The sequence below is a fragment of the Alligator mississippiensis genome, chromosome 11 (genome assembly GCF_030867095.1).
Source record: "Alligator mississippiensis isolate rAllMis1 chromosome 11, rAllMis1, whole genome shotgun sequence".
Classification (NCBI taxonomy): domain Eukaryota; kingdom Metazoa; phylum Chordata; order Crocodylia; family Alligatoridae; genus Alligator; species Alligator mississippiensis.
Genome location: NC_081834.1, coordinates 685,500 through 711,081, shown reverse-complemented (window position 1 = coordinate 711,081; position 25,582 = coordinate 685,500). Strand labels below are relative to the sequence as shown.

General features: G+C 63.3%; 3 protein-coding genes across 4 annotated transcripts; 1 reads left to right on the top strand and 2 right to left on the bottom strand.

The window, feature by feature from the left end:
* Positions 1–118: 118 nt before the first annotated feature.
* On the bottom strand, positions 119–8,937 carry PDIA3 (protein disulfide isomerase family A member 3). The gene is made up of 13 exons (XM_059714443.1): positions 8,624–8,937; positions 8,403–8,481; positions 7,314–7,431; positions 6,436–6,543; positions 5,471–5,600; positions 4,803–4,919; positions 4,274–4,399; positions 3,364–3,546; positions 2,672–2,780; positions 1,959–2,087; positions 1,314–1,393; positions 791–848; positions 119–486 (listed from the first exon to the last, which is right to left on the bottom strand). Exons 1-13 carry the CDS (start codon positions 8,920–8,922, stop codon positions 370–372), a joined length of 1,653 nt encoding a protein of 550 aa, XP_059570426.1. The 5' UTR covers positions 8,923–8,937; the 3' UTR covers positions 119–369.
* Positions 8,938–8,998: 61 nt separating this feature from the next.
* On the top strand, positions 8,999–19,136 carry CATSPER2 (cation channel sperm associated 2). 2 transcript variants are annotated; one of them, XM_059714442.1, is made up of 13 exons: positions 8,999–11,573; positions 12,280–14,427; positions 15,169–15,342; positions 15,583–15,651; positions 15,740–15,912; positions 16,256–16,411; positions 16,556–16,680; positions 16,925–17,103; positions 17,383–17,482; positions 17,693–17,743; positions 17,986–18,086; positions 18,338–18,499; positions 18,963–19,136. In XM_059714442.1, exons 2-13 carry the CDS (start codon positions 13,989–13,991, stop codon positions 18,992–18,994), a joined length of 1,761 nt encoding a protein of 586 aa, XP_059570425.1. In that variant the 5' UTR covers positions 8,999–11,573; positions 12,280–13,988; the 3' UTR covers positions 18,995–19,136. The 2 variants fall into 2 exon arrangements, with proteins under 2 accessions (XP_059570425.1, XP_059570423.1); XM_059714440.1 differs by having other exon boundaries at positions 8,999–14,427.
* A 711-nt stretch (positions 19,137–19,847) lies between these two features.
* Positions 19,848–21,340, bottom strand: LOC132244010 (zinc transporter ZIP1-like). Its single transcript, XM_059714845.1, has 3 exons — positions 21,235–21,340; positions 21,012–21,169; positions 19,848–20,897 (listed from the first exon to the last, which is right to left on the bottom strand). The coding sequence occupies exons 1-3, from the start codon at positions 21,338–21,340 to the stop codon at positions 20,301–20,303; spliced, it is 861 nt and encodes a 286-aa protein (XP_059570828.1). The 3' UTR covers positions 19,848–20,300.
* Positions 21,341–25,582: the final 4,242 nt, after the last annotated feature.

The following is a 25,582-nucleotide window of genomic DNA, read 5'->3' as shown; positions in this document are numbered from 1 at the left end:
TCTGCTGCCCTGGCCTAACCACCTCACTGTAGCTGCCCCAGGGACTGCCTGCTGCCCCCTCAGGGGAGGCTGCCAGCACCCAAGCCACAGGCACCCAAGCACAGAGGGCATCACTGCCTGGGTTTAAAGGGGGTTCCTTTTATTGTTCCGCTTTCCCAAATGTACAAAAAAAATTAGAAAATAACCCTACCCCCACCCCACCCGGGGCAGCCCAACAGTGCAGCTAAGAGAGGGCAGAAGAAATAAACAACTAGGTACAGCAGCTGGGTCCCTCAGCCCGTTGGCACTGGGCGCTGGCTCCACCCGCCGGCGGCCCCGGCCTCCCCAATGCACACACAGCTCATTCTTGGACACCATGGCAGGTGGCCCTTACAGATCCTCCTTTGCCTTCTTCTTCTTCTTGGGCTTCTCCTCCTCCTGCAGCACTGGCGGGTTGGTCGCCTCCCGCTTCAAGTAGCTGATGAAGTCACTCACCTCTCGGCCTCCCTGCAAGAGGCACAGTAAGACCAAGAGACAGGGGAGCAGTCCCTGGCAGCTGAGGACGAGCAGGGAGACTCCCAGCACCTGCCTCCCGAGCCCTGTAGAGCATCACTGGCCCCACTGAAGACCAGGCAGATGGGTATGGAGCAGCTTGCCCATGCTGCTGTCTGGGTGTCAACAGGACTAACTACCCCTGCCTGCAGTAGCCCCAAGGTGGGTGCATGGTGCCTCTGCATAGAGGCTAACTGGGTCAAGAAGCACCCCCCCCCAGCCACATCGAGGGCACCTGGCCTAGCAACTGCACACTCACCTCGTACTTCTTTGGATTCTGCTTAGTCCCAGCTGGAGCAAAGTATATGGTGGGAAAGCTGGGGGAAAGAACAGGTAGCTCAGTTTAGATCCTTCAGGCCCATCCTAGCACACAGGTACCCACTGCTGCCGCACCCGACCGCTCCATGTGGTACAGGCGAGAGAAAGGCTATGCCATAGGCAGGCAAGCCCAGCCACGGGAGGAGGCTGCAGCCAGCCCTGGGGCTCCATGTCAGTTCTATGTCTCAACCGAGGGCAGGGGCAGCCATAGGTAGGCGCAGCCATGAGCCAGAACCCAGCACAGGTACTTCAGCCCAAGCAGCCCAGTGCTAGGGTTCCTGCTGCTGGCCACTCCAGAGAAGCATGACCAGCATGATGATCCCTGTTTTAAGGACCCCCTTTAAACCCAGGTGGCACAAACGCAGTCCCAGCCAGAGCGCCCCAAGAAAACCTGGGAAGTGCCAGCAGGCAGAAGCCAGGACTCAGCCCTTCCCTCTCCAGGGCTGCTCAGAGTAGGCACTCACCCCCTGACTTCGTATGGAGAAGGCACATCATTGGCTGTGGCATCCATCTTGGCTACGACGATGTTGGGGTCTTGGCTGAGCTGTTGGCAATGAGCATGTTAGCTAGCGGGCCCGGCTGGGAGCTGATCTGGCAGTCCAGCAGCAGCATCCCCACTCCACCAGCCTGGCCCAGACTGCCAGGCACCTCCTTCCCTGCACAGCTTCTTTGTGCTGTGGGCAGAGCCAACTCTGCCTTCACCTCGGTCAGATGTGAGGGGTCAGCTTTCAGCCCCAGCAGCACACCCCACTCTTGTCATCTGGGCCTGAGGCAGGGGCTGGGAGCAGGCCTGGGCATAAAACATTTCAGGACATCAGACAGCCATGGGAACAGGACTTGCTGCAGGGTGCTCAGGCTTGTGCTGGCTTCCAGGGCAGCACTTGGCAAGCACATGGGGCTGTGGACCAGATTGTGCAGCCTGTCTTCTCCCCACCTTGGAAGAATCCTGCAACACATGCCTTGCCACACCTGCAGCAGGGCCATGCCTAGGCAGTGGGAACTTGTGCCTCACACCCTAGCCTGGGGGGGGGGGGGGGGGGGGAGGAGGCAGGAAGTGTGCTGGGACAGCAAAGCCCTGGGAGGCCAACACAGCCGGCCCTGGAGCCTACCTTCTCCCCCAGCTCCTTGTACTTGGGCTCCAGGTTTTTGCAGTGGCCGCACCAGGGTGCGTAGAACTCTATCAAGACGTCTTTGTCCTCTGCGTTGACGATTTCATCAAAGTTCTCCGCAACCACCACCTGGAAGAGGCCTGTGGGTCAGCATGCTCCTGCCGGTGCCAGCTGGAGGCAGCATGTGTTGGGGGCTACACGTCAGTGAGCCAGACCTTCCTAGCAGTGATCTGTGCATTGCACCTAGGAACAGGCTGCTCAACCCCCCCAAGCCACGCTGACCCGCACGCTGGGAGTCACCCCCAGGCCCAGGGCTGTTGCACCTCCAAGAACCAGGCAAGGCCCACCGACATGCTGGAGTTAGGACAGGACCCAAAGCCTGGTGAAGAAGATGCCAGCACAGACCGGCCCCAGGCTGAACACAGGCCAGGACCTGGTATCCTGCAGAGTGCAATCTCTCCTTGCACCCCAGCAGGGACAGGGAGCCACTTCACATGGTATCACATGCACCCTAACTAGGTGCAGTCAAGCACAGCCTGTTCAGTTCCCCCCTCCAGTTGCATACACCCCCCAAAGGATTCTCTTTCACTGTGCTTGCTTCTTCGGGGGCTGGGCAGGAGGTGGACTCCATGGCCCTCAGCTACAAACCCTGGAGATACCCTTAACTCCTTGGTCCTGCTGGAGCAGTGCCAGCCACACCACAGCGCACACACCTTCACTGGCCCATCGTTGCTCTCGGGGATTGGCTCCGATTTCAGGTATTTCTTTAGGTTCCCATCAAAGTAGTCCTGAAGGAACCTCTCCAGAGCTTTCCCGTCACGCCTGCAGGTCAAATGGGTGACATTTCAGTGCTGTCACAGCACATGGGCTTGGACAGGACGAGCTGCCAGGAATAAGAGGGTGTGTTGTACCCACCCAGAATTACAGCAGCCTGAAGAGGGTCCCTTGCACCTACAGCCCCAGAGCTGGCAGTGACTCCTGCTCCCTGATGACCCAGGCTGGAAGGGGAGGCTGGATGTGCAGCTTCCTGTAACTAATCCCCTGCTCTCCCCACAGGGGATGTGCCGCCCCTCGTTCCACACAGACCACTTCAGTTCTTCTGGCCTCCAGCTTACTTCCTACCCAGGTCTCTACTGCTTTCCAGGCACCTCTAACCAAGTCCTCAGCCCTTGGCTCAAAAGGATTCACTTGGGAGCCCTGAGGCAGGGCGAACATCCCCATGTGACAGACTAGTCAAAGCCTTGGCCCACAGCCAGCCACATGGGAGAATCCTGGCCAATTCCCTCCCAGCTGTGCCTGGGCTGACCTGAGAAATCAACTACAGGGCTGAAGAGGGATGCAGTACACAGGATCTGCCCTTGACTGGGCTGCAGGGGACACAGCCACTCCTAGTCCAAGAACTTACGAGAATTCCTCCTGCATAACGTATTTCTCTCCCTTGGCCATTTTTATGGCAACGACTGGAACCTCGCCCGTGCTACTATCCAGGCCAAACTCCGAGAGCTCGTGGCCAAAGGTCTTCCGACTTGCAACAGCGAAAGACAGCTTGTGGCCAGCATCCAGGAACTTCTTTGCCACCATCATTACTCTGAAAGAAGCAGACAGAAGTACTGTTTCCCCATGACCTCAAAACAAGAGTTCAAGGAACTACAGCTATTGGAGCAAGAAGGGGCACTTCCTTTTCACTACTTGTGGGCCAGGGTGCTGGCTTCGGTCTGAGGGATCTGCTGGCAGCAGGGTGACAGAAGCTCCACAAAGGGGAGGAACCAGACAGTCAAGGAACCAATTGGCTGCAGCACTCAACACAGCAGCAGCCGGCTGTGCCAGTGCCACTGGCACGCTGCTCAGCAGGCCTCCTGCAACCGCAAGACGCCCAGCCAGCAACTGCCCAGGACAGCAAGGCCTGCCGGCCTCCTTCAGCAGAGCATAGGGGCCAACCTGAACCTCCCCTGCAAAGTCAGCTGCTCTGGGCCTTGTCAAGCAGCAAGCTGGAGTCATGCTCTGGTTAGCACAGCTCAGGGCAAGCAACTGACAACAGTGCTGTTTCACAGGTCAGCCATGTTGTACATGTCAGGCCCAGCAAGTGCCCTGCGGATTTGTCAGGCCTCAAGCACTCCACACAGGACAGAAGGGAAGTCAAGCTGTCCAAGAGCCAAACCACCATTTTGCTAGAAGGCTGGTCCACACCCACCTCTGCTTCTGCCTGACCCACTGTGGACCGAGCCAACAAAAGCCCTCACAGGCACGCTGCGGAGGGCAGCCCACCCCAGGGCACAGCACCGTCAGCGAGGGGCAGGGGTCCCCTCCTCACCCACCTGTTGCGCCAGTAGTTGGAGCCCTTGGCATTCTTCTCATAATCCACATCATAATATGCCACCAGCAGGTCCTTCCCCTGGATCAAGTCTTTGTTATCTTCTGTCATGTGCGGGCAGATGCCGAAACTATTGACAAGATGGTTGTTAACAGCCAGGCTCTTGCTGTCCAAAACCCACAAATACCCAAAGCAGGCCAGACAGCAGTCTTGTTCACACCCAAGATGACTGAATCTCAGAGAGGTTATTCATTATTCAGGGAATGAATCTGCATGTACCGGCACAGGCTATTCTGTGCATCTGGCCACAGCAGCTTTAATCAACCTAGATCTTTCCTCTTTCTGGAGAATAGCTTGCTTACGTAAGTGCCCAGAAGCTCACATAAGAGGCCTCTCACTGCAAGCCAGCTCCTCCAGACAAGACCATTACTAAGGCCAGGCCCCCGTGAGAGGGCAGAACCCAGACTGCTCAGGGGCTGAGGAATGCAGGGGCACCCCTGCCTGCCCAGGGGTTTCAACACAGCACTACTCACATGTTCTCCTGTAGGAACTTCTTGATCTTGCTGCTAGTGATCTTGTCCTCTGGGTACTTCACAGTCGCTTCCTCAAACTTGTTTGCCAGGTGCGGGGGCCGGAACAGGAGGAGTCCCCTAAGAAGGCAGACAGCACTGCATTAGCCAGCTGCAGGCACCAGCAGAGAAGTCCAGGATGAGCAGCATTAGGAAGCCTGACTGTACGGCTGCCCGACTCAGTGGGAACGGGAAGCTTCCACCCCAGGTTCCCCAAGCTGTGCTCAGCTGGCAAATCCCACACTGCAGCAAGCCAGGCCACCCCAGCGAGGGATGCTGGCTGCCAGGGAGCACCACCTCGGGGCATGGAAGCACCTACTTTGGTCTCCCAGTACAGTACTTGTGGGATGCTGCTCGCATCATTCTATCTCGCACAAGGACACGGTGCAGCTTAGTGCCTGGCCTGCACAGCATTACCCCCAAGCGCTCTCCCTGCAGGCAGGGACCTGCAGGGAAAGGGTCGGGGGCCCAAAGGGAACAGGATTCACAGAACACACAGGGCCTAGAGCTCCACAGCCTCTTCTGGCCTGCCGTGCACCAGACAGAACACCCCACTGCCAGCTAGGAAAGGCTCTTGAAATGAGACTATGTCCCCTTGGGGGGGGGGAGAATCACTGCACTGAGCCACTTACTCTCCATCATCCTCATACTTCTGCACCAGGTCCTCTTCGCTGGTGTGCGCAAAGCGGTAGTTGTCTCTGAGGTTGCTGGCTGCTTTCATGAACTCTGAGTAAGCATCACTGGATGCATCTCTGAAGAAGCCTGCAGCAAAGAGAGGTGGTGACCCAGCTGCACCTCATTCCTGAGCACAGCTCAGTCCTCTCCCACCTGCTCAGCCCCTTCCTTGCAGCAAGGGTTTCCTCCCCACACCTTTTTTTGGTTCATTCAGTGTGTGTCCATAGTCTCCCTGCCAAGTACCAGGAGACGCGGGGGCCCATGGCTGCTTCACCCTGCTAGTTCTGGGGTCTGCCAAGCACCCAGGTCTGTTCCCTCCTGGACTGGCAGAGGGACCATGGGGATGCAGCTGCACCACCCCGCAGGCATCAGACCTGCATCCCATAGGGGTGAAGCCAGAACAGAGGCCTTAGACTCCAGGTTAGTTAGTTAACGTGATCAGGTGCCTACCCTGTGCCCCAGCCCCAAGCTGGCACGCCAAGAAAGCTGCATCCTAGAACATTACCCACAGCAGCCCACGAGGCACCACCCCAAGCTCCAATCCACCCCCTGGCTGCTTACGGCCTTCTGCGTATTATCTCTGTCTGGAGAGAGATAATCTCAGGCACTAGTGCCCACCTTCACCCAACTGGAGGGTCGTACGTCTGGCCATCAGGCAGTCTGCACGAAGGGTGGGAATTCTGTTCTCCTATCACCAGTTCACCACGGTCAGGTGACAGTTGGCAGTGACACCGGGGGCATCTCTGATGCAATCCCCATGCGCACTTGGCTCCAGGCCCGACTTCTCTCCAAGAACAGTTAGTGCTTCCCATTCGAGAGCCACAACAGTGTCCTCTGTAGGTGCCAGGCAGGTCTGACAGGCGGGTTACTACAGGACAGAGCACCCACTGGCACCAAGTGCCACGTGGCCCATTCTACTTACCCACCACAGAGGCATCTTTGTCACCGGTGAATTTCTCAAAGTCTGCCATAGAGCTGAGCACCACGGAAGCGGGGCCCGCCTGTTTCTTGAGGTGACTGACAATCCCATCTTAAAAAAGACAGATTACAGCATTGTTAGAGGGATGGGTGTGAATTTCTTATCCCAGATATCGTGTCATTGCCTCCCTAAAACATATCGACACTACATAACACAACACATCACGTTCTTAAACACAGCTGAAACAGGTACACGTTTCCACCCGGAGAGGTGAACTGTCAGTCAAGCACAGCAAGCCATGGTTCCAGAGGGAAACAACCGGGCCTGCTCATCACTGCTGAGCGCCTGCCAGGCATGCGTGAGCCTCCTCCCTGCCACTACCAGGGCATTAGGACAGGGCAAGGTCTGTCTTCTAGCCAGCCCCTGCAAGATGTCATCATATGGTACCACACACACACACACACACACACACACACACACACACACACACACACACACACGGTGACCCTCTGCTTATTTGGACCCTGCCCACAGAGGGCTTGGCCGTGGGGCCCACTACAGCAGATGCACTGCAGCAGGCACAACAGGCAACTGCCCACTTTATACAGGTGCTTGCGCAGGATCTCCGGGCTGCTGATGGCTTCCTCCGTTTGTCAGAGATGCTACGGCTCAGACGCTGGCAGTCCCTCATTTGACAGAGGCCAGTTATGTTCAGGTATGCGGCGGTTCTCCCTCCCCACACGCTCCAAGAATAAGTCACCTTGCGTGCACCTTCAGTACTAGAGACAGACGGCAAGCCTGCCGGGAAGCTCCCGCCACCGTGGTAACTATCCAGCCTTGCTCAGTCAAGGGAAGAGTGGCCCAGCAGGTAAAGCTCTTACCAGCTGTCCTGGGCCCATCGTAGGCGCCCACCTCCTCACCATCCCTGAAGATCTTGAGGGTGGGATAGCCACTGACCCCGTATTTGTTACAGGTGTTTGAGTTTGCTGTGCAGTCAACCTGAGGAAGAGGAACACCGCCCGTGAGCACCCCGCCACAGCTTCCACATCCAGTGCTGGCTGGCAGCACAAGCTGGCACCAGGGAGCTCCGCCGCACGGTGACCAGGCTCCCGCATGCCAAGGAGCTGCCAGGTGCAAGGCACCAAGAGGAGGATGCAGGTCCTGTCTGAAGAGACCAGGAGCCAGAGCAACACCCGGGGGGCGGGGGGCCAGCCTGTGCGCAGCTGGACGCGGCGCGCACGATACTCATGCCCCACAGGAAGGGCTGGCAGCCTAGCGCACGCGTCGGCGCTGCTCACAGGGGCGGAGCGGAGCGGAGCCAGGCTGCCCTGAAAAGCGCCCAAGCGGACGCCCGGCTGCGTGGGCTCGGGAAGCCTGCGCTGGGACTGCGTGGGTGGGAGACGAGGCGGGATCCAACCAACGCACGATGCCAGAGGCCCCGTGGCTGCTCCCCAAGCCCCTGTAACCAGTCCGCCGGGCAGCCACGCAGAAGGTGGGAGGACGAGCACGATCAGCGCCCGGAGGGGCCGACGCCGCTCCGCAGGACCCAGGAGAGCCCAGCACCGGCCGCGCGGCGCAACGCCACGTGTTTCAGGCGTCTCAGGTGCAGCCGCCGCCCGAGCCCAAGCGCCGCTCGAGGGCCGGGCAGCCGAGCGCACCCCATGCCCGCTCCTGGCCTGGGCAGCCCCGAGGGCCGGCACCGAGCGCCCCTGCGGGGCTCCCCGCGGGCACCCCGCTGTCCCCTCCGACGGGGGCGGGGCCGTGCCGGGGGCGCTCGCCCTCCAGCCCAGCGCTGCTCCAACCAGCTCCCGCCCCGCCCCCGCCCCCGCGTTTAACCCCTTAAGCACCCGGTACCAGCGCAACGAGGACTGCGCCGTGTCCCCCGCGTGCCGCGGACCCGCGTGGAGCCCGCGTGGGCGCCGTCGAGGGGGACGGACCCCCCCCCCCCGCCCCGCGAGGCCCAGCCGCACCTTGGCGAGGGGGACGATGCCTTTCAGCCGCGTGGCGGCCGCCTCGTACTCGGGCGCCAGCCGCTTGCAGTGTCCGCACCTGGCGGGGAGGAGGGGGGGGTCGTTACCGGGCGCCCCCAAGCCCCAGGGCTGCGGGCGGGCGGGGCGGGGCCACCCTGCCGGCAGCCCCCCCCGCCCGGATGCAGCGCTTCCGCCCGCGCCCCGCCCCGCCCCCCCCGCACCAGGGCGCGAAGAACTCGACGAGCACGAGCCCGGGGCGCGCGCTCAGGCCGCTGTCGAAGTCGGCGTCGCCGAGCTCCAGCACGTCGGAGGCGCGCGCCGGGCCCAGCAGCAGCAGCAACGGCAGGAGCGCGGGGGCGAGCGGCGCGGGAGCCATGGCGGCGACGGAGGAGACGGAGGTAGACACGGAGACAGCAGCGACCTCCCTGCGAGGCGGCGGCTGCGGCGGCTGAAGAGGCCCGGGCCGCAGCACCGGAAGTCCCGCCCCCGCAGCCGGATCCGCCGTGTGGCAGCTCCCCATTGGCCCGCCGCGCACGTCACGCGGGGCGGGGCCGCCGGGTAGAGCCTGCCCCTCCACGCCTGCGCAGTGGCGACGGTCGGACATCGTCGATAAAACGCGGAAAGCGTCGCAAAGGGTCACGTGGTCGGGGGTCATCGTTGCGGCGAGCGGAGGGGCGGGGCCGGGGGCGGGGCGGGGCGGTTCCGGCGCTCAGCGTGCGTTGTGTGCCGAGCCGCCCGCAGTGCACCAGGGCCCGCGCCGCGGGGGCGGGGGCGGGAGTGCGGCCCGGCAGCGCGCCGGGTTGCCGTTGTGAGCGGGGACCCTGGCTGTCTGTCTAGAAGTGCAGTTTGTTTTAATAAACCCCCAAATGCACGTTTTTATGCGATTAAAATGAAACCTGTGTTAGCGGGCGTCACCTGAGCACAGTGCGCGCTAGCAAACGCGCGGGGCGCTCGTGCCCGGGGAGCCGGGGCTGCCCGCAGGCGTTTCCAGCCTTCGGTGTTTCTTTTAACCCCGAGTCCGAGCTGTACGCACTTCAGTGTCGTGTACCCGCGGTGAGATCCCGGCTCTGCTCAAGCCCCAGACCCGCGTTTTGGGCAATTAAAATGAACCGTGTTGGTCAAGCGCGGCGCGGCGCGGCGCGGCTCCCCCCGGGCGCGTCCGGGTCTTGTGTTTCGGACGCAGACCGCGCCGTCCCGATCCAGAAAAGGATGATCCGCTCTTTTGTCATTTGTTCAGTCGTTTTACCGTTCGTTTGCTTTTATATATTTTTGTGACTGCGATGGAGTACAGCATGGCGTTTAAGAATATGTTAGTGTTACCAGTGAAAATTAGCTTTTTATATGTTTTTAGATTTGTTGACTTTTCTAGAAAATGTCAGGGCAAGTTTAACGAGGGCAAGTCATTAAAGAAGGGCAACTGCTGCATTATTTTGGGCTGTGTAGTCAAGAATAGCATGGATTTGAATCCCTGGGAAGGTAGAAACTTTGGGCTGGTCGCCTGGCTCAGCCCACACCCGTCGTGCGCTTTACGCCCCGTTGTGGTGTCGCGGTAACGGGGGGCCTGTCGTTAATCATCCCGTGCGCTCGTTTGCTGGGTGCAGAAGCTCTCAACGAGGTTCGAAGCTAGAGCAAGGGAGGAGGGGGTGAAAGCTCTCCCAAAATGCCCCGTGGAAAAGGGCAAGGCGGCCTGCTCACGAGAAGATCCGTGTCTCGGACGCGGCAGCAACCCGCGTGCCTTGAGTCGCGTGCGAGAGGTCCACCGATGCCTGTGCGATGCCACCACGTTTCGGGGCGTCGGGGAGGGGAGTGCAGCCGGCAAACAGCTGTGCTAAGGCTCCTGGCAAGAGTCCACGGCTTCCCAGACCTAAGCAACAAAACTGAACAAAGCGAAGTGCCTTCTGTGGCCCTGGGAAGCGTGGGTGCTGTTTGGGCTCTAGGTGAGCAAGGCACAACAGTTTCCGTATAAGAAACGTGGCAGGCACAGGGCCAGGGGACTGGTGCACGGCGTACGGACTGCTGGACATAGAGCCAGGGGACTGGACAATTTGGGCTGCGAGAGAGGAAACAAAGGGAAGTCGTGTTAGCAGCACCGCGTGCTGGGGGGACGGACGCGCCTGCTGCAGCCCTGCCCGAACAGCGCAGCGCGGGAGCCGGAAACAAGCGTCACGCGCCCAGTGGAGGGCCCGAGGCCCGGGACCCTTGAAGGTCACTGCTGAAACGCTAAGAAGCCACTTTTCAGGTCGCGTTCTGGGGAGGAAACGTAGTATTGACTAGGGGTTACTATTAACGTTCACTTGATACCAACTCAGATGACTTGCAGCGTCAGTCCTTGGAGGGGTCTCTGGCAAAAAGAATCCTATTGGTAACAGCATGGGGCTATACCCCCCAGCCCGCCCACGCTGCAGTGTGGGGGCAGTGCCCTGTGCCCCCCCCAGTCTGTTTCATTTCCTGTCCTGGTGCCAGACTTGGCAGGTACCGGCTGCAGCCCTTGCTGCTCTCGCGGGCCTGCGTCATGGGTGACCGTGCCTTCCGCGTTCTCCCAGGCTGCGATGCAAGCAGGCCGGACGACAAGGACGGGCTGCAGGGACGCGCAGGGCAGCACAGCTGCAGTCTGGCCCCTTTGTTTTCCAGGGGGACCTCTGGAGTCCCCTGGGGGGAAAAGCCCTATTTGGGATCCCTAAAGCTGGGCTAGGACAGCCTGGGCAACTTATACCCTCCGGGGAAGAAACGCCTGGTTGCAGTTCATCCGTGGTGCTTTGCCTTCCTCCAGGACAGAGGAGCTGCAGACTGGAAGCTGAGGTGATAGGCTGGGCCCATACGATACTGATACGGAGGAAAACCTAAAAGGCCGCAGGAAGTGGCGAGAGGAGACGCTATGCTGGAGAGCAGCAGAGGCAAGGGCTAAGGGACACTCCTGCCCATACTTCTTTATGTTTGTGACTGACGGACTAGAGCCTTCCTGGAAGTTGGCCAGCAAGGCACTGAGTTCAGCTCCTGTCCGTGACGCCTGAGCAGCAGGAGCGCTTATCCGAACCGGAGGACTGTGGTAGGGTTACTAGTCTGTGAGGCCCCGCTCCAGGCCAGAACTAAAGTATTTTTGTACTCTTAAAGACAGCCCTGGTTTCCTTCTCTGGGAGAGAATTCTATATTAATACCATCGAGTCGTGGCAGGTAAGTACCCGAGTGGGTAGCGTACCCCTGCAGGGGGTTTGTTGTGGTTTTTGTGTGCGCGTTCCAAGCCGAATCGGCCGAATCAATTCCAAATTTGTGAGTCAGTCAAGAACCGTATGTGGCCGTACTACCAGCAAACATCTACTCCCACCCAGGGCTTCAGATGTCTCCAAATCATTTGGCAGGCATCCTATGTGCAGGCCCAAGCCCAGAGGCTTGGCTCGGATGCCCCCAAGTTTCACTTGCCCTCAGCCGTATAGCTGCAGGAGCAAGCCAGGGAGGAGTCTCCTGTTTCCATAACGCAGGTGTAAAGCCAAGATCTTCCCATAGGAAATGAATGTGGGAGGTTAACTATACATTACTTCCATGGGTACTAGCCCATACTAGAAAAGTGGTTATCCCCATATATTTTTCCAAAAAACCCAAACACACACACACACACACACACACACACACACACACACACACACACACACACACCCCCCCTTAAACTGCGTTAAGAAACCTGCCCACCCATTACAATAAATGCACCTGCTCCCCCATGCACCCACCCACCCACTGCCCTCCCTAGCCCAATCGCAGTTCCTTAGTCCAAGCCCCGATTTGGGATTTGCAATCTCAGTTAATTGGCCGTCTTTGTTGCTGTCGATGGCGCTCTCGCTTCCGCTGCTGCTGACCCTGTTGTTTTCCTTCTTGCCGTCTCCAGGTCCAGTTGTGCCGCTGTCCTCTTAACTTTCCCTGGCCACGTCTCCTCCCGGGGGATCTTTGAACAGCCTGTGCCACAAGTCCCTTTTCCAGGCAGAGTTGGCTGCGTCTTCTGTCCTCTCCCACTGATTTCCAGTAGCAGGACCAGACTTCCTTCAGACGCATTTTGACACGGCCTGGTTCCTGAATCTCCGCGTGTCCGTACACCAGTGGGTTCCTGCGTTGCCACAGGCGCTGACGCGGGATGCAAACTGGTCGAAAGGAGTTGTCGGGGGCCCCTGTTCTTTCTTCGGGTGTCCATACAGCACCGCCTCCCTTGTTATCAGCCTGGCTCCTGTCACTTCCTCCAGCAGCCGGCTTACCTTGTCCCACGCTCCCTTGGCGTAGGGGCAGAGCCACAGGAGGTGGTCGATGGTTTCCGTTTCATTTTGGCAAGATTCCCTGGGGCAGTTGGGTCGAATCCCTCATCCCACTCTGTGTCTCACCGGGAGCGCGCTATTAGCTGACTCCAGCCCCTGTGGTCCTGTTGTGGGTCCTCGTGGAAGATCCGGTTCCAGACGGCCTGGCAGTTGTCTTTGGGGAGCGTCTCCGTGGTGGATAGTCTGTCTCTGTCTCCAACTGCCTTCTGTATCTTCCCGTGGTTGGACACAGTCGCCTTCGTTCTGGAGCCTGTCCTCGCTCCGGGACCCGTTTGGGCCCTGGAGAACCGGGGCTGCTCCGTGGTCCGCGGGCTCCCGCTCTTGGTGCGTGCTCCCCACACCGTCGCAGGAGCAGACCTGCATCAATCTTTACCAGACAGGCTGTTTTGCTCAATGGCCCGATCACCAGCTCGCAGATCTGGCTCGTGTATCGTGGCCAGTTGAGCATGTGGATGTCTGGCATCCCTCAGCCCCAGCCCGTTTCTCTTTTTATAGGGTCTTCCTTGCCCCCTTCTCCATTTGGGATCCCCAAAAGAAACCACACGTGGCTCTCTGGATTCTGTGGATGATACACGGGGGGGGAGGAGACATGAGTGCAGGGTAGAGGAGCACTGGTAGCAACACCACCTTCATGAGTGCCACGTGTCCCCCCATGGAGAGCTGGTGCGCATGCTGCAGACGCAACCTCTGCTTCACCTTGGCCTCCTTGGCACGCAGCGCTGGTCGAGCTGTAGACAAAGGGACCCAACTGCACCCCCTCCCCCAGGCATAGAAACCCCCCAGCCGTGGTGAGCGAGGTCAGGCTGAGACGCTGGTCAGTGCTGCACTAAAACCCAGGGAGACATTCGCTGGGGCAGATGCAGCACCAGGACCTCTGGCAGCGCTCGCAGCCCTCACCCAGGCTGGATTCTGGCAGGGTGGCGGCACTGCCTCTCGGGCACAGCCTGGGGCTGAGTGGAGGGCCAGGACGGCCCTACTGACCGCTCCACCCCCAGAGACACACCTGACTGCCAGGAGCGCAACCAGGGCACACACCGAGGGACCCGGAGCCCCTGCCTGTCGCCAGCCGCCTTCAGCCTGCTTGCCCCAGGGCGCGCTCCGGCTGCCCGCTGCTCGGCAGGGGCTGGCAAGGATCCTGGCTGCTCTGGGATGCTCTGGCTGCCGGAGCCCGTGCCCCCTCCCTCCCTCCCCCCCAGTCTGCCCCTCCGCTCCCGTCTGTGAGGTCACGGCCCGGTTCCGTGACGCCGCGGCAGAGAGCCTCGCCAGCGGAGCCGGGCGCCAGGCGGGAGCCATGGACCCGCCGCAGGTAACAGCTGTCGCTAGGCCCCCGCAATGCAGCTGCAGCGTCTCGTGCACTGCTCCCCGGGTGCTGCAGCCTGGCACACGTGCGCCGAGCCCCCAGCCCCGCTGCTCCCCACACCTCGCTCTCAGCTGCCTGGACCCAGTGCCAGGATGGGCCCCAGCAGCCTCCCTGCCACGCATGTGCCACGCACGTGCCACGGCGGGGGGGCAGCGTGGTCGGCGCGTCTCTGCTCGGTCCGGCTGCAGCCCAGACACGCTGTTGTTGCAGAGCCCAGAGGACGCCCCCAAAGACAAGGGCCCTGCCTCCTTCACGCTGCTGCCCCGCGCAGATGCCATTCGCTCCAAGCTGATCTACACCTTCTACCTCGTGGACCACCTGCAGGGCCTGTGCCAGGCTGTCCCCCGACACAACATCCGGGACTTCCTGGGTACGTGCCCTGGCTCTGCGGCAGCAGGGGACCCCAAGGGGCTGGTTGTAAGTGGGGGGCGCAGCCGCTGCTCAGGGCCTCGCTTCCTCTCCACTCGCAGTACGGAGCCCCGCGTGGCGAGGGTGAGGGCGGGAGGAAGGACTCCCCCAGCCCTGTGCTGTGGGCACTGCACCCCAGACCGTGGCGCTGAAGCCAGCTCAGGGGGGGTGCCTGGATGGGGAGGGAGGGAGGGAGGGAGGGAGGGGAGGCCCTCCTGGACCAGAGCAGGCTGGCGGAGGGCCCGTTGTGGGGAGGCGACACGAGAAGGGTGGGAGATGGCGACCAAGATGCCTGGGCCCAGCCCTGACACCAGCTGGCCGCACACACCTGGGCAAGGCAGGTGGCTCCGCACCGCATAGGCTGCTTACCCATGCGCCACAGCCTGCAGCCCAGCACACGGGGGTCTGTCCAGGTGTCTGGGAGCTGCCGCCCTCCGGTGCGCACCTGACCACTGCGTGGGGGCCCAGCTATTCCTTGCAGCCATGCGGTCCATCTGGCCCTCGCCGGTCCGCCACACCCTGCGGGGCCAGATGGTCATTGTGCTGGGCCGAGACCCTCTGCTGCCGCAGGGGAGCCGTGCCCGCCAGGGAGCGTCCCAGCCCCTGTGCCCGGGGCCACAGCTGCTCCCCGGCCGGTACCCGGCCCCTGTGGTGAGGTGCGACTGGGCCCTCCAGACCCTCCCAGCATCGCTGTTCCCTGCAGACCACAAGAAGAGGAAGAAGCTGATGCTCGCAGACCATCACCAGCTCATCCGCTTCAACATCGCCCTAGTCAGGAACAGTGGTGTCCCACGGGGCCAGCGCCTGTGCAGCCGGCTCCACGTGCGCTGCAGCCGCTGGCCCCCCCTCGCCATGTGGGCCTCCTGGCTGCTGAGCGGTATCCTTCGCCCCACGCCGGCTGCGACCGCAGCAGAGACTCCCCGGCAGGAGGGGCTGGCTCTGGGGAAGCGTCGGATCCACGTGCCTGGGATGGGCCAGTGCCCCTTGGCAGACGGCCGTTCTCCGCCCTCGCCCCTGTCCCTGCCCGCGGGCTTGAGCGTCTCCCAGGGATGCTACTCCACGATGGGTGGAGGAGGAGGATCCTGGCTCCCTGCATTTTCCTCAGCAAGAGCCCCAGGCACCATCTTCAAGTCCTTCATCATCATCCTCATCTTCCTCAACACGGTCATCCTGATGATCAAGAGTGGTGAGTGGGAGCGCGGGGGGCAGTCGGGGCCAGCCCCGGGCGGGTCTTGGCAGGCGCGGGGCCCAGCAGCCACTCCCATGCTCCCCAGAGATGATGAACTGGACGGGGGAGAGCATCCGCAACCTCATGCTGAGCCTGGAGGTGCTCACCTGGTTCATCATCGCCATCTTCATCCTGGAGATCGGGCTCAGCTGGGTCGTCGACTTCAGGGGCTACTGGCACAACATCTGGAACATCTTCGACTTCAGCATCACGGTGCTGGTGAGGCTGGGGCTCTGCCCCCAGGGACAGGGCAAGCAAGCGCGGCGGCGGGGCACGGCAGGCGGGCAGCGCCTTGCTCTCTCCACGGCTGCTCCCCGCAGGCCCAGCCGTGCTCACGTCCCCCAGCAGCCCCTCGCCTGTGCCAGCAGCTCCCGTGTCCGTGAGCCAGTTGCCCCAGCCCCAGCAAACCTGGGACGCCAGTAGCTCTGGGGCGGGACAGGGAGTTTGTGACCCGAGCAGCAAGGGGATGGCCTTGGTATTTGTGGCTGTGGCGATGCGCTGGAGCCTGGGTTGCAGGTGGGGTTGGGCCATCTGGGCACCCCCCACACCACGTCCTCCGCAGTCGCTGGTGCCCGAGTTCCTGTACCTGCTGCCCGTGGCCGACTGGGAGGTGCGCCGGAGGCTGCTGCGCATCGGCCGCGTCTCCCTCTCCCTGAAGCTCTTCTCCAGGTTCCGGCAGGTGCGGCTCATCGTCCTGGCCATCATGAAGGCCCTGAAGGTAGGGGACTGGGGGCTGCCGTTGGCCCCGCTGCCGCAGCCGAACCCCGGGCCAGCACTGCCCTGACCCCTTTGCCCGACATGTCCCTACCCTGGCCTCCCTGCCCAGCCGAGGGTCACCCCGCTCTGCTCTGCCCTGTTCCAGGCCATGACCTTCATCCTGCTGCTCCTGTTGATTTTCTTCTACGTGTTCACTGTGTCCGGCATCTTTTTCTTCGAGAGCTACAGCCGCTCGGACCGCACCGACCTGGAGTACGGCTGGTACTTCCGGTGCGTCCCCATGTCCCCCCACCCTGGCCATGCGGCGCCCTCCCTCCCTGAGCTGGGCTGGGCTGGTAGGGGACGCACGTGCAGCCGTGTCTCCACCTGCGTCTGCCGTATTCTGCTCCTGTACCTCAGATGAGCCGGTGTCCGAGCAGCTGGGAGGACACAGGCTAGGGACCAGGGTGCCTGGGCCTGCGCATCTTCCCCCCGGCCTTGAGGCAGCCCGTGACCGAGCTGCTTCCGCCCCCAGGGACCTGCCCAACTCGCTGGTGACCGTGTTCATCCTCTTCACCATGGACCACTGGTACAGCCTACTCCAGGACACTTGGAAGATCCCCGAGATCAACAAGGTCATCAGCAGCCTCTACATCATCCTCTGGCTACTCATTGGCTCCTTCATCTTCAGGAACATCTTTGTGGCCATCATGGGTAAGTGCCCGGGCCCGGGGCGCCTCACGCACACCACGGCCCGGTCGCTCCCGCCGAGGCTTCTTCCAAACGGCGACCGCATTGCCTCATCCATCCCTGTGGCACTCCAAGCAGCCGGGGAGCTGCGGGGCCCTGGCAGGGCAGGACAGACCCTGCTTGGAGCCAGCTGCTGCCACAGCTCAGCAAGCACAGGTCCCAGTTTGCCCAGGCCCAAAGGGCGCAGGCAGGTCTGCACGCCCCTGGCCCCTCCGCTTTCACGGGTGTCTCTTGGCTTGGCAGTGACTAACTTCAAGAACATCCGGAGCGACCTGATCGAAGAGGTGAAGCAGATCGAGACGCAGAAGAGAGCCGACCTGTTCAAGATGCAGATCAGGGAGAAGTGAGGCCATGCCACGTCCCGGCCGGCTGGGCAGGGAGCGGCTGTGCCAGGGGCTCCCTGCAGCCTGCGCTCCTGCGGGGAGAGGAGCTGGCAGCTGCCCAGCCCCCTGCCCCCAGCGCTCCTGGGGGTAACCCGGGGGGGGGGGGGGGGTGCCACTTGCTGCTGTTTGGCTTTGGGGCCTCTCACTAACAGCCCGCTCTGACCCTGCAGGCGGCAGAGCCAGTCGCACGTCCTGGGGGGCAGCCTGGAGAGCTCGTCCAGGTGAGCCGCAAGTACCAGGGTGGCAGTGATAGGCGAGGGCCCAGGACCCTGCCCCACATGGACGGGGCTGGAGCTGGACGGGGCCCAGATGCACACGCAGCCTCTGCCAGGCCCCGGGGCAGGGCAGCAGGGCTCAACCCCAGCTCCGGCAGGTGGCCAGGGAACAGCAGAGCTGCTGGGGAGCCTTGGGGTGGCTGGAGCCTGGCTCCAAGCACCCACCGTGGCTCACTCTCCTCCCACAGCACCCGCAGGCTCCACTTCTCATGCTTGGAGCCCGAGAAGGAGCTGGCCTCCGAGCTCAGCCCTCCGACCTCATCGTCCGACCAGAGGAGCTCCAAGGACCGTGAGTGCTGCGGTGCTGCCCCAGGCAGGACCTCGGGGGCGGTGGGGTAGGATGTGGTGCTCCCCAATCGTCCTACAGCGGTCCAGAGTGTGGGTTTTTGTTTCAGGGGACCATAAGCGGCCCCGCTTCCCCTCCCCAGCCCCTGCCTTAGCAGGGGGAGGCTGCGGGTGGGGCTGTCCCAGCATGGGGGGGCATTGGGGGTGAGCAGGGCTGCCCACCACCAGCCCTGACTGGGCGCCTTGGCCCACCAGTGGACTGGGAGACGTACGTGCACCAGAACCTGGAGAGCCTGCGGGAGGGCGGCGAGGGCGAGCAGGTGATGTGGCCCCGGGACTCCCTCTTCCGCTACTTCGAGCTGCTGGAGCAGCTGCAGTACAACCTGGAGGAGCGCCGGCGGCTGCAGGAATATGCAGGTGAGCGCTCGCGCCCGCGCCCCGGCCCAGCGCAGAGCAGAGGGGCTGTGAGGCCCCGGCTCTGGTGCCAGCCTCCATGCCCATGGCCCGTCTCTCTCCTGCCTTCTGTTCCCCTGAGCTCTCGGGCACGTGTGGCCGCTCTGTGCCGTGTGTCCCCCAGCAGGTCCTTACAGTGGGCAGGGAGCTGGTTTCAGTGCCAACCCCCTGTGTTTCCTGCCCCACGGGAGCTCATCTGCCCCGGCTGCTCTGGGCCAGAGCAGGGACGATTCTCCCTTGTTCCGGCTCGTGGTGGAGTGAGGAGGGGCAGGGGGTAGAGAGGCTCTTGCTCCATTTCTGCAGGACTTTGCTCCCTCCTGCCGTTGCCCAATGTGCTACAAGCCCATTGGAGTGGCCCAGCGGTGGGAGGGGGCACAGGCGCTCCTCTGCCGGCTGCTGCCAGGGCCCCGTCTGCTCTCCCCCACAGTCCGGGCACTGACCAACATGCAGGACAAGTAGCCGCCGAGGGCCCGTTCCACAGAGACGCCTGCCCCAGGACTCGCCAAGTTGTCTGCAGGCCGGGCTGGCTTCCCTGCCCTGCTCATGCAGCAGCCACTGGGCCCCCCCTGCTCCCCTGTTGCTGATTAAAGCTAGGAGATAGGACTGGCTTCCCTACCATTACCCCTGCACGCCCAGCTGATGCCCTCTCAGTTACCCCCACAGGGCCCAGCCCTCTGCTCCCTGGCCTGAGGGGGCTGTGCAGTGGTCAAGTCCCTTGGGAACAGTGCCCACCCCCCAACCCAAGCAGGGCACTGCCCACAGGAGGCCTGGCCAGCGAGTGCAGAGCAGCAGCGCTGGAGCCTGGATCCCCAAGACCTGCTCCTTGGGAGAGCCCCGCCACCTGCCGAGGGGGCCCGGCCGCTTCCGCTTCTCCAAACCTGGGGCACAGCGAGTGCTTGGCTGGGGCCGGTGCCAGCCCTGGGATGGGCCCTCCCTGCCAGTGCCAGCAAGGCAGGACCAGCCCTGCCCACAGGGGAGGCCAGGGACAGAGAGCAGCGACATCTTGCACCAAGGCCAGGCTCCACCTGCTCCTGCCTTGGCCGAGGGAGCAGTGGCACTGCCGGAGCCCTCTGCAGCTGGGAGCTGCCTGCCCCCGGCCATGGCCCCGACCCCCGAAACGCCTCCCACTGGCCCCTCGTGCCTACCAGGGGGCGCTGTGGCACCACGAGCCCAGGCTGCCCCCCCCCCAGCCCCTGGGTGCAGCAGTGCTGGCTCTGTGCCCCCCACTCGTTGCCCCCAGAGCCCATTTGTTGCCCCACCTGTGCAAGGGAGATGAGGCTGCAGCCCCAAGGGTGTCTCCTGGGTGCCCAGCTCCCCCTTCTGTCCAGGGAGGATGCCACCCCCCACCCGTCCCTGGGTTGGGGCAGTCAGGGAGCGAAGCCGGTATGTAAGCAGCAGCAGTGTCTTTAATACTCAGCAATACAAAGGCCGCATATAAAAACAGGCCCAACCCCATGTTAAAAGGCTTGTGGCAGAGGGGCATGGGCCCAGCTGTCCGCAGGCCAGCCACCAGAACCAGCTGCTCGCACCTACCCCAGCGGGACCCGCACTCCCGCCACGTAAAAACAGACCCCATGTCACCTGCAGGCAATGCCCACTGTTGCCCGCCACTCCTAAAGCCCTGCCAGGGCTACCCCGCAGGCCAGCGGCTGCCCCAGCCATGCTCCCATGCCAGAGCCAGCCTGGCGCAGTCCACTCACAGCCCAGCCCTTCCCCTGGGCCCGGGGCCAGCAGTGCCAGGCTGAGCTGGGCCATGCCGGGGGTGTCAACCCAGGAAGCGCAGGGTGACCATGGCAGAGAAGCCCAGCAGCAGGGCCAGCACCTGGGGCAGGCGTCCGCGGGCAGCGCTCAGCTCGTGGGGCAGGATCTCCAGGAAGGTGACGTAGAGGAAGGTGCCGGCCGCCAGCCCCTGCAGCAAGCACTGGGCCAGGGCGGCACTCGGGCCGCGGCTCTGCGACAGGCCCATGCCCAGCACGATGCCCAGCGGCGACATGAGGGCGAAGGCGGCCACGGAGGCCACGAAGCAGCGGGTGGCCACGCGGCTCCGCAGCAGCAGAAGCGAGAGGCCCACGGCGATGACGGCCTTGTGCAGCAGGATGGCGGCGCAGACGCGCAGCGCCCGGGCCGGCACGGCCTGCAGCCCCACGGCCAGCCCCTCCAGCACCGAGTGCAGCGAGAGCGCCAGCAGCATGGCCAGCGCGCGGAAGGGCGCAGGAGCGGGCGCGGCGGGCGCGGGCAGCAGCGGGGCGGCCTCGCCGGGGGCCCGCGCCCGCCGCTCCCCGCACTCCAGCGCCGCGCGCTCCAGCACCAGCACCAGCAGGAAGCCCAGCGCCAGCACCAGCTCGGCCAGCGGGAAGGACACCTGCGAGAAGGCGGAGAGCGCCGCGCCGTGACCCCGGCCCGCGCCCGGAGGACGGACGGACGGACGGAGGGAGGGAGGGAGGGAGGGGAGCGCCGCCCGCCCGCCCGCGCCTACCTGGATCCGCCGCGCCCGCAGCGCCTCGCGCATCTCGCCCAGGTAGTCGGGCACCACGTCCAGCAGGCAGGCGGCCAGGAACACGCCGCCCGCCGCGGCGCCCAGCGCGCTCAGCCACGGCCCGCGCGGCTCTGCCGGACGGCACACGGGCCGGCGTCAGGGCCAGGGCCAGGCTCAGCGTCAGCGCCGCCGCCCGCCGCCCGGCCCCCGCCCCCGCACCCACCGTGCGCGGCCGTCGCGCCCCGCAGCCGCGCCGGGAGCAACCCGCACAGCAGCGTGAGCAGCAGCAGCGCCAGCAGGCAGCCCAGCTCCGCGCCCTGCGCCGCCATGGCCCGGCCACCCCCGGACCGGGACCGCGACCGCGACCGCGGCCGCCCCGCGCCCGCTTTAAATCCCCCGCGCGGCACCGCCCGCGCACGCGGCGCAGCGCCCGCCCGGGCGGGGCCTGCGCTCAGCGGGGCGGTCCGCGCGCACGTGGCGGCGGAGCCGGAGCCGGGGCCGGGGCGCGGGTCCCCGGGTCTCGCCCGGCCCGGCGGGGGCAGGCAGGCTGGCAGGCAGGAGCCGCGCGGGCTGCGGGGCTCGCGGGCGCCGGTCGCCCCGCTCCGGCCTGGCACCGGCCCGCGGCTTTCGGCCCCCAACACCTCCTCGAGCGAAATGGCAAACTCCAGCTCCGGGGCTCGGGTTTTTCACCTCCCTGCGGGCCGCTGCTGTGCTGGAGGCTGGGCTGGGCTGTGCTGATGCAGCTGCTGGCGGGTCTTGCCCAGGCTGGGACCCATGCCGCGCTGGGGCACATTGGCGATGCGTAGGGGGTGAACGCGGGTGCATATGCACCCCCTGAGCTTGGCGGTGCACCCCCGGGAAAAAGTGCCACCAACACTGGCGGCGGTGCTTGTGGGGGGTCGCAGCTCACCACCACCTCCCCGCCTTCCTGCCCACACTGCCAGCAACGTCTGCAGGTGGTCTCCAATCGCCACTGGCCCCTGCGTCTGCAAGCGATCACCCACCACACTGACACCACCACGGCCGCCTGCGGGTGGTCGCCATGCCTCTCCAGCCTCCGGGGGCCCGCAGCGTTCATGCTGGGGCAGGAAGGGATTTCCCCTGGTCAGACTGGTGCAGACTGGGGGGGTTTGCCTTCCTCTGCCGAGGCCCGGGGTCTCTGCAGCATATTTTAACAACCTGGGAGCAGTGAGAGCCCTCATGGTAGGTTAGGGTTACGTGACGGCGGTTTTGGTGTCCTTGGACCATGTGCCCTGTAGCTGCAGGGTCCATTGTGTCACTGCAGGAATGAGTCAGACAAGGGCTTGTCTGGGTGGCTTGGACAGGGCTGCAGATGTGATCTCCCGAGGTCCCGCCCAGCCCTGCTTCCCTTTGAGTCTGACTCTCTCCGTCCTTCTGGGAAGCTGCAGAGACTTTTGCCTCTTACTTCTGGTTACGGATTTGGGGCATGGGCAGCGCTGGAGGCCACCACTGATTTCCATCGTAGGCCGGTGTGTCGTGTTCCTGAAGACGCGGCACCTGTTGGACCCCAAATCCTGTTGCTGAGTTTGGCTTTTCCCTCATGCCTGGTCCCAAGCCCACTGAAACAGAGGGGGAAAGCCCCACTGGTCAGTGGACTCGTGCGCACTAAGCCCCAGTCTGTGGTCAGGTGTCGCTGTCTGGGGTGCAGTATCAGAAGTGGCCGTGACAGTCGCCTGTTCAGCCGTACCGTCTCGTAGAGAGGCCGTCACAGGAGACAGAACTGTAGCTCTGGGCATGCGTGTCGTCTCTTCCAGTTGGTGTAAATAATTCTGTGCCTACTTTGTTCAAGGGGCCAATCTGAGTTATACCAGCAGCAGCCTGGGCTCTTTTGCTTGACTAGGTCTGTGTATTCGGCATGCACAAAAGCCTTGACATATTTCTTGGTTTCTCTGTGCATTTGAAGCCCGTATAAAATGTCCCTAGTTCTACTCAGGTGTAAGTGACCTCCCCGTGTCGCTGTCAGTGTCTTTTCCTATAACCCTGCAGGGCTTACCAGCCTGAGCAGAATCCAGTCTAGCACTGAGACTTGCCCTCTGGGCTGGGAGCAAGCTGCCCTGGCTGCCACGTTCTGGTCACATCCGTCATTTTCTGCTATTCTCCTGCGCGGTGGCTCTGGCAATCACTGTCCACGTTTTCCTCGCTTTCCCACGTACAGTATTTATCTTGTTCCACTGAACTTTTGTCAGGCGCCCTGGGAGCGCAGCTGTGACCAGCAGCTCCCTTCTAGGTCTGCATCTGATTTGCAAGTTGTGCGTTTGTGACTGAAAAGCAGAACCTGTCTGGCTTCTGCTGGTCCAGTAAAAGATGGTGCAAACCCTCAGGGCTCTTGGGCTACTCCCAGCACCAAATCTGCCTGGTCGCCAGCACCCAGCTCGTGATAACCCGAGTCCCAGTGACTTTCAGGCAGGCAGCCCTGTTTGTCTGCTCCCACGAGAGGCTGCTGCGCGTAAGCGATGGTGCCCATCTCCAGGGCTCCACGGGAAGTTGTGCAGTTTCCTAGAGAGCCTCCTTCCCTGAATTAGGTGGCTGGTGCTGGGCACGAGCGCCTGCAGGGTCAGGAGGAAGGCTTCTCGCTCTGTCTGTCCTGCTTTCACTGCCACGGCTTGCATATGCATCTTGCGGTTGCATATGCATCGCGACCCTGCTCACATCTGCCGTAATGATCTGGTGTTTCCAGACAGTGCCAGCTTGGGGGGGAGGGGGGTGTTGGGAGGTTTGGCTGCTGCTCCCTGAGCCGAGGGCAGTCAGGAGCAGCTCTGGGGCTGGATCCTCTTTCCTGGGGAACCATTTCCAGCCCCCCTGCTAAGGGCAGCGCCATCTCTCTGAAGCCAGGCTGAAAGTATCAGTGCCATGTCCAGCAGCAGACGGGTTATTAATGCCTCTTCATGAGTCACCGGCCCTGGTGTCTGCTCTGCCTGTGTAGGAAACCCAGCGCAGAGCACAGGCAAGCTGTGCCCATCAGCAGGGACGCCAGAACCAGCTGCCCCGTGGCACCCCCTGCCCTGCCCTGTGTACCCCGACCACCCTCTGGCATCCCATCCCACCTCCTGGCAGAGGAGCCCCAGAGAGCAGCGCGGCTGGGATCCCCCAGCGGAGTGTGGCAGAGCACCCCATGGGCCCGGGGCGCCTGGCCCGGGGGCACAAGGGTCTCTGCAGACTGGGGCGCTGGGGCTTGTCCCCACAGCAGCCAGAGGCTTGCGGGCAGCCCTGGGTGCTTCCTGCCACACGGTCCTGGGAAAATCCCTCTGCGCCCTGGTTGGAGACTGCTGCCTTGAAGCAGGAAGGGTGACTGCCCCTGCCCCTGCCCCTGCAGAGTGGTGCTGGGCAGAAACCCTCAGCCCTGCCCAAAGCCTCTCCTGTGTCCTTCTGGCACCCGAGTCCCACAGGCGGCATGGTGCCAGGGAGCGCCACGTTCCCTTCCACCAGCCCAGCCATCACATCAGCTTGGCCAGGGCTCCCGGGGTCCAGCTCACAGCCGGTCCCTGTGCAACGACAGCCCCATGGACCTGTCTGCCTGGTTGGCCTGGGGCTTGGGGGCTTGCATGGCAGCGCACAGGGTTGGTCCTGCCTCCTGTGGCCGCAGCACAGGGGCTGGGAGAGCAAGGCTCTCGACCCTTGCTCCCCTCCCCCATTGCCTCCTGACCCTTTGTGGCCCTTATCTGAAGCAGATACGGGATCTGCAGTGGGGGTGGGGTTGGGGGAGGGTCTGGCTGGGCTGGGGGGAGCTGCGGCCAGGATCTGGGCCAGGTCCCGGTAGAGCGAGGGGCAGAGGTGGCTGCAGCCTGCGAGGGGGCAGGGATCCCGTGGGCGCTGCCAGAGGAGCCAGCCTCCAGTCCCTGGGGTCACACCCACCCGCATTGGTCCCCACCCAGGGCCAGGGCCAGGGCCAGGCCATGCCGGTGACATGAGACCCGCTGGAAAAGGTGGCGGGCTCAGTGCTCCCTGGTCACGGGAATGGGAGCAGCTCGTCACCGCCAGTGAGTGACAGTGAGTCAGACGTCACCCTTCGGGCGCTGCAGGCATGAGCTCTCCGGCCCTGCTGACCCCCAGACGGGATGCTGTGGGGTGCTACGTCCTGCCCTCATCCTGCCTCTTCGCCGCCTGCAAGCAGATGGAGATGCCCTCCTGGGTGCAGGCAGATCCCCGGGCCGGGCCTGGGCAGGGCAGGCAGTGGGGACGGGAGCTACGCAGAGGCTCCTGTGGCACTGACCTTCCCTGGCTGCTGGGCCAAGGGTGGCATTGCAGCCACGTGCTGTGTCGGTCCCAGCAGACGCTGCGGGCTTTTCCCCTCCGGGCCTGGCAACCAGCCAGGCTGGGCCAGGAGCAGATGCCCGGGGCCTGGCTGCCTCCTGCCACTCCTGCCACTGGCCCACATAGCCACGCTCCCATGGGTGCTGGGGGCCAGGGCAAGGAGCGGCATCCTTGGCAGTCACCAGGCACCGCGCTGGTTTGGCTGCATGGGCATGGTGGCACAGCAGGCTGCAGCTCGCGGCCCGTCAGGCACAGGGTGCCCATGCGAGAGGGCTGCGAGGGCAACAAGGGCTGGAGGA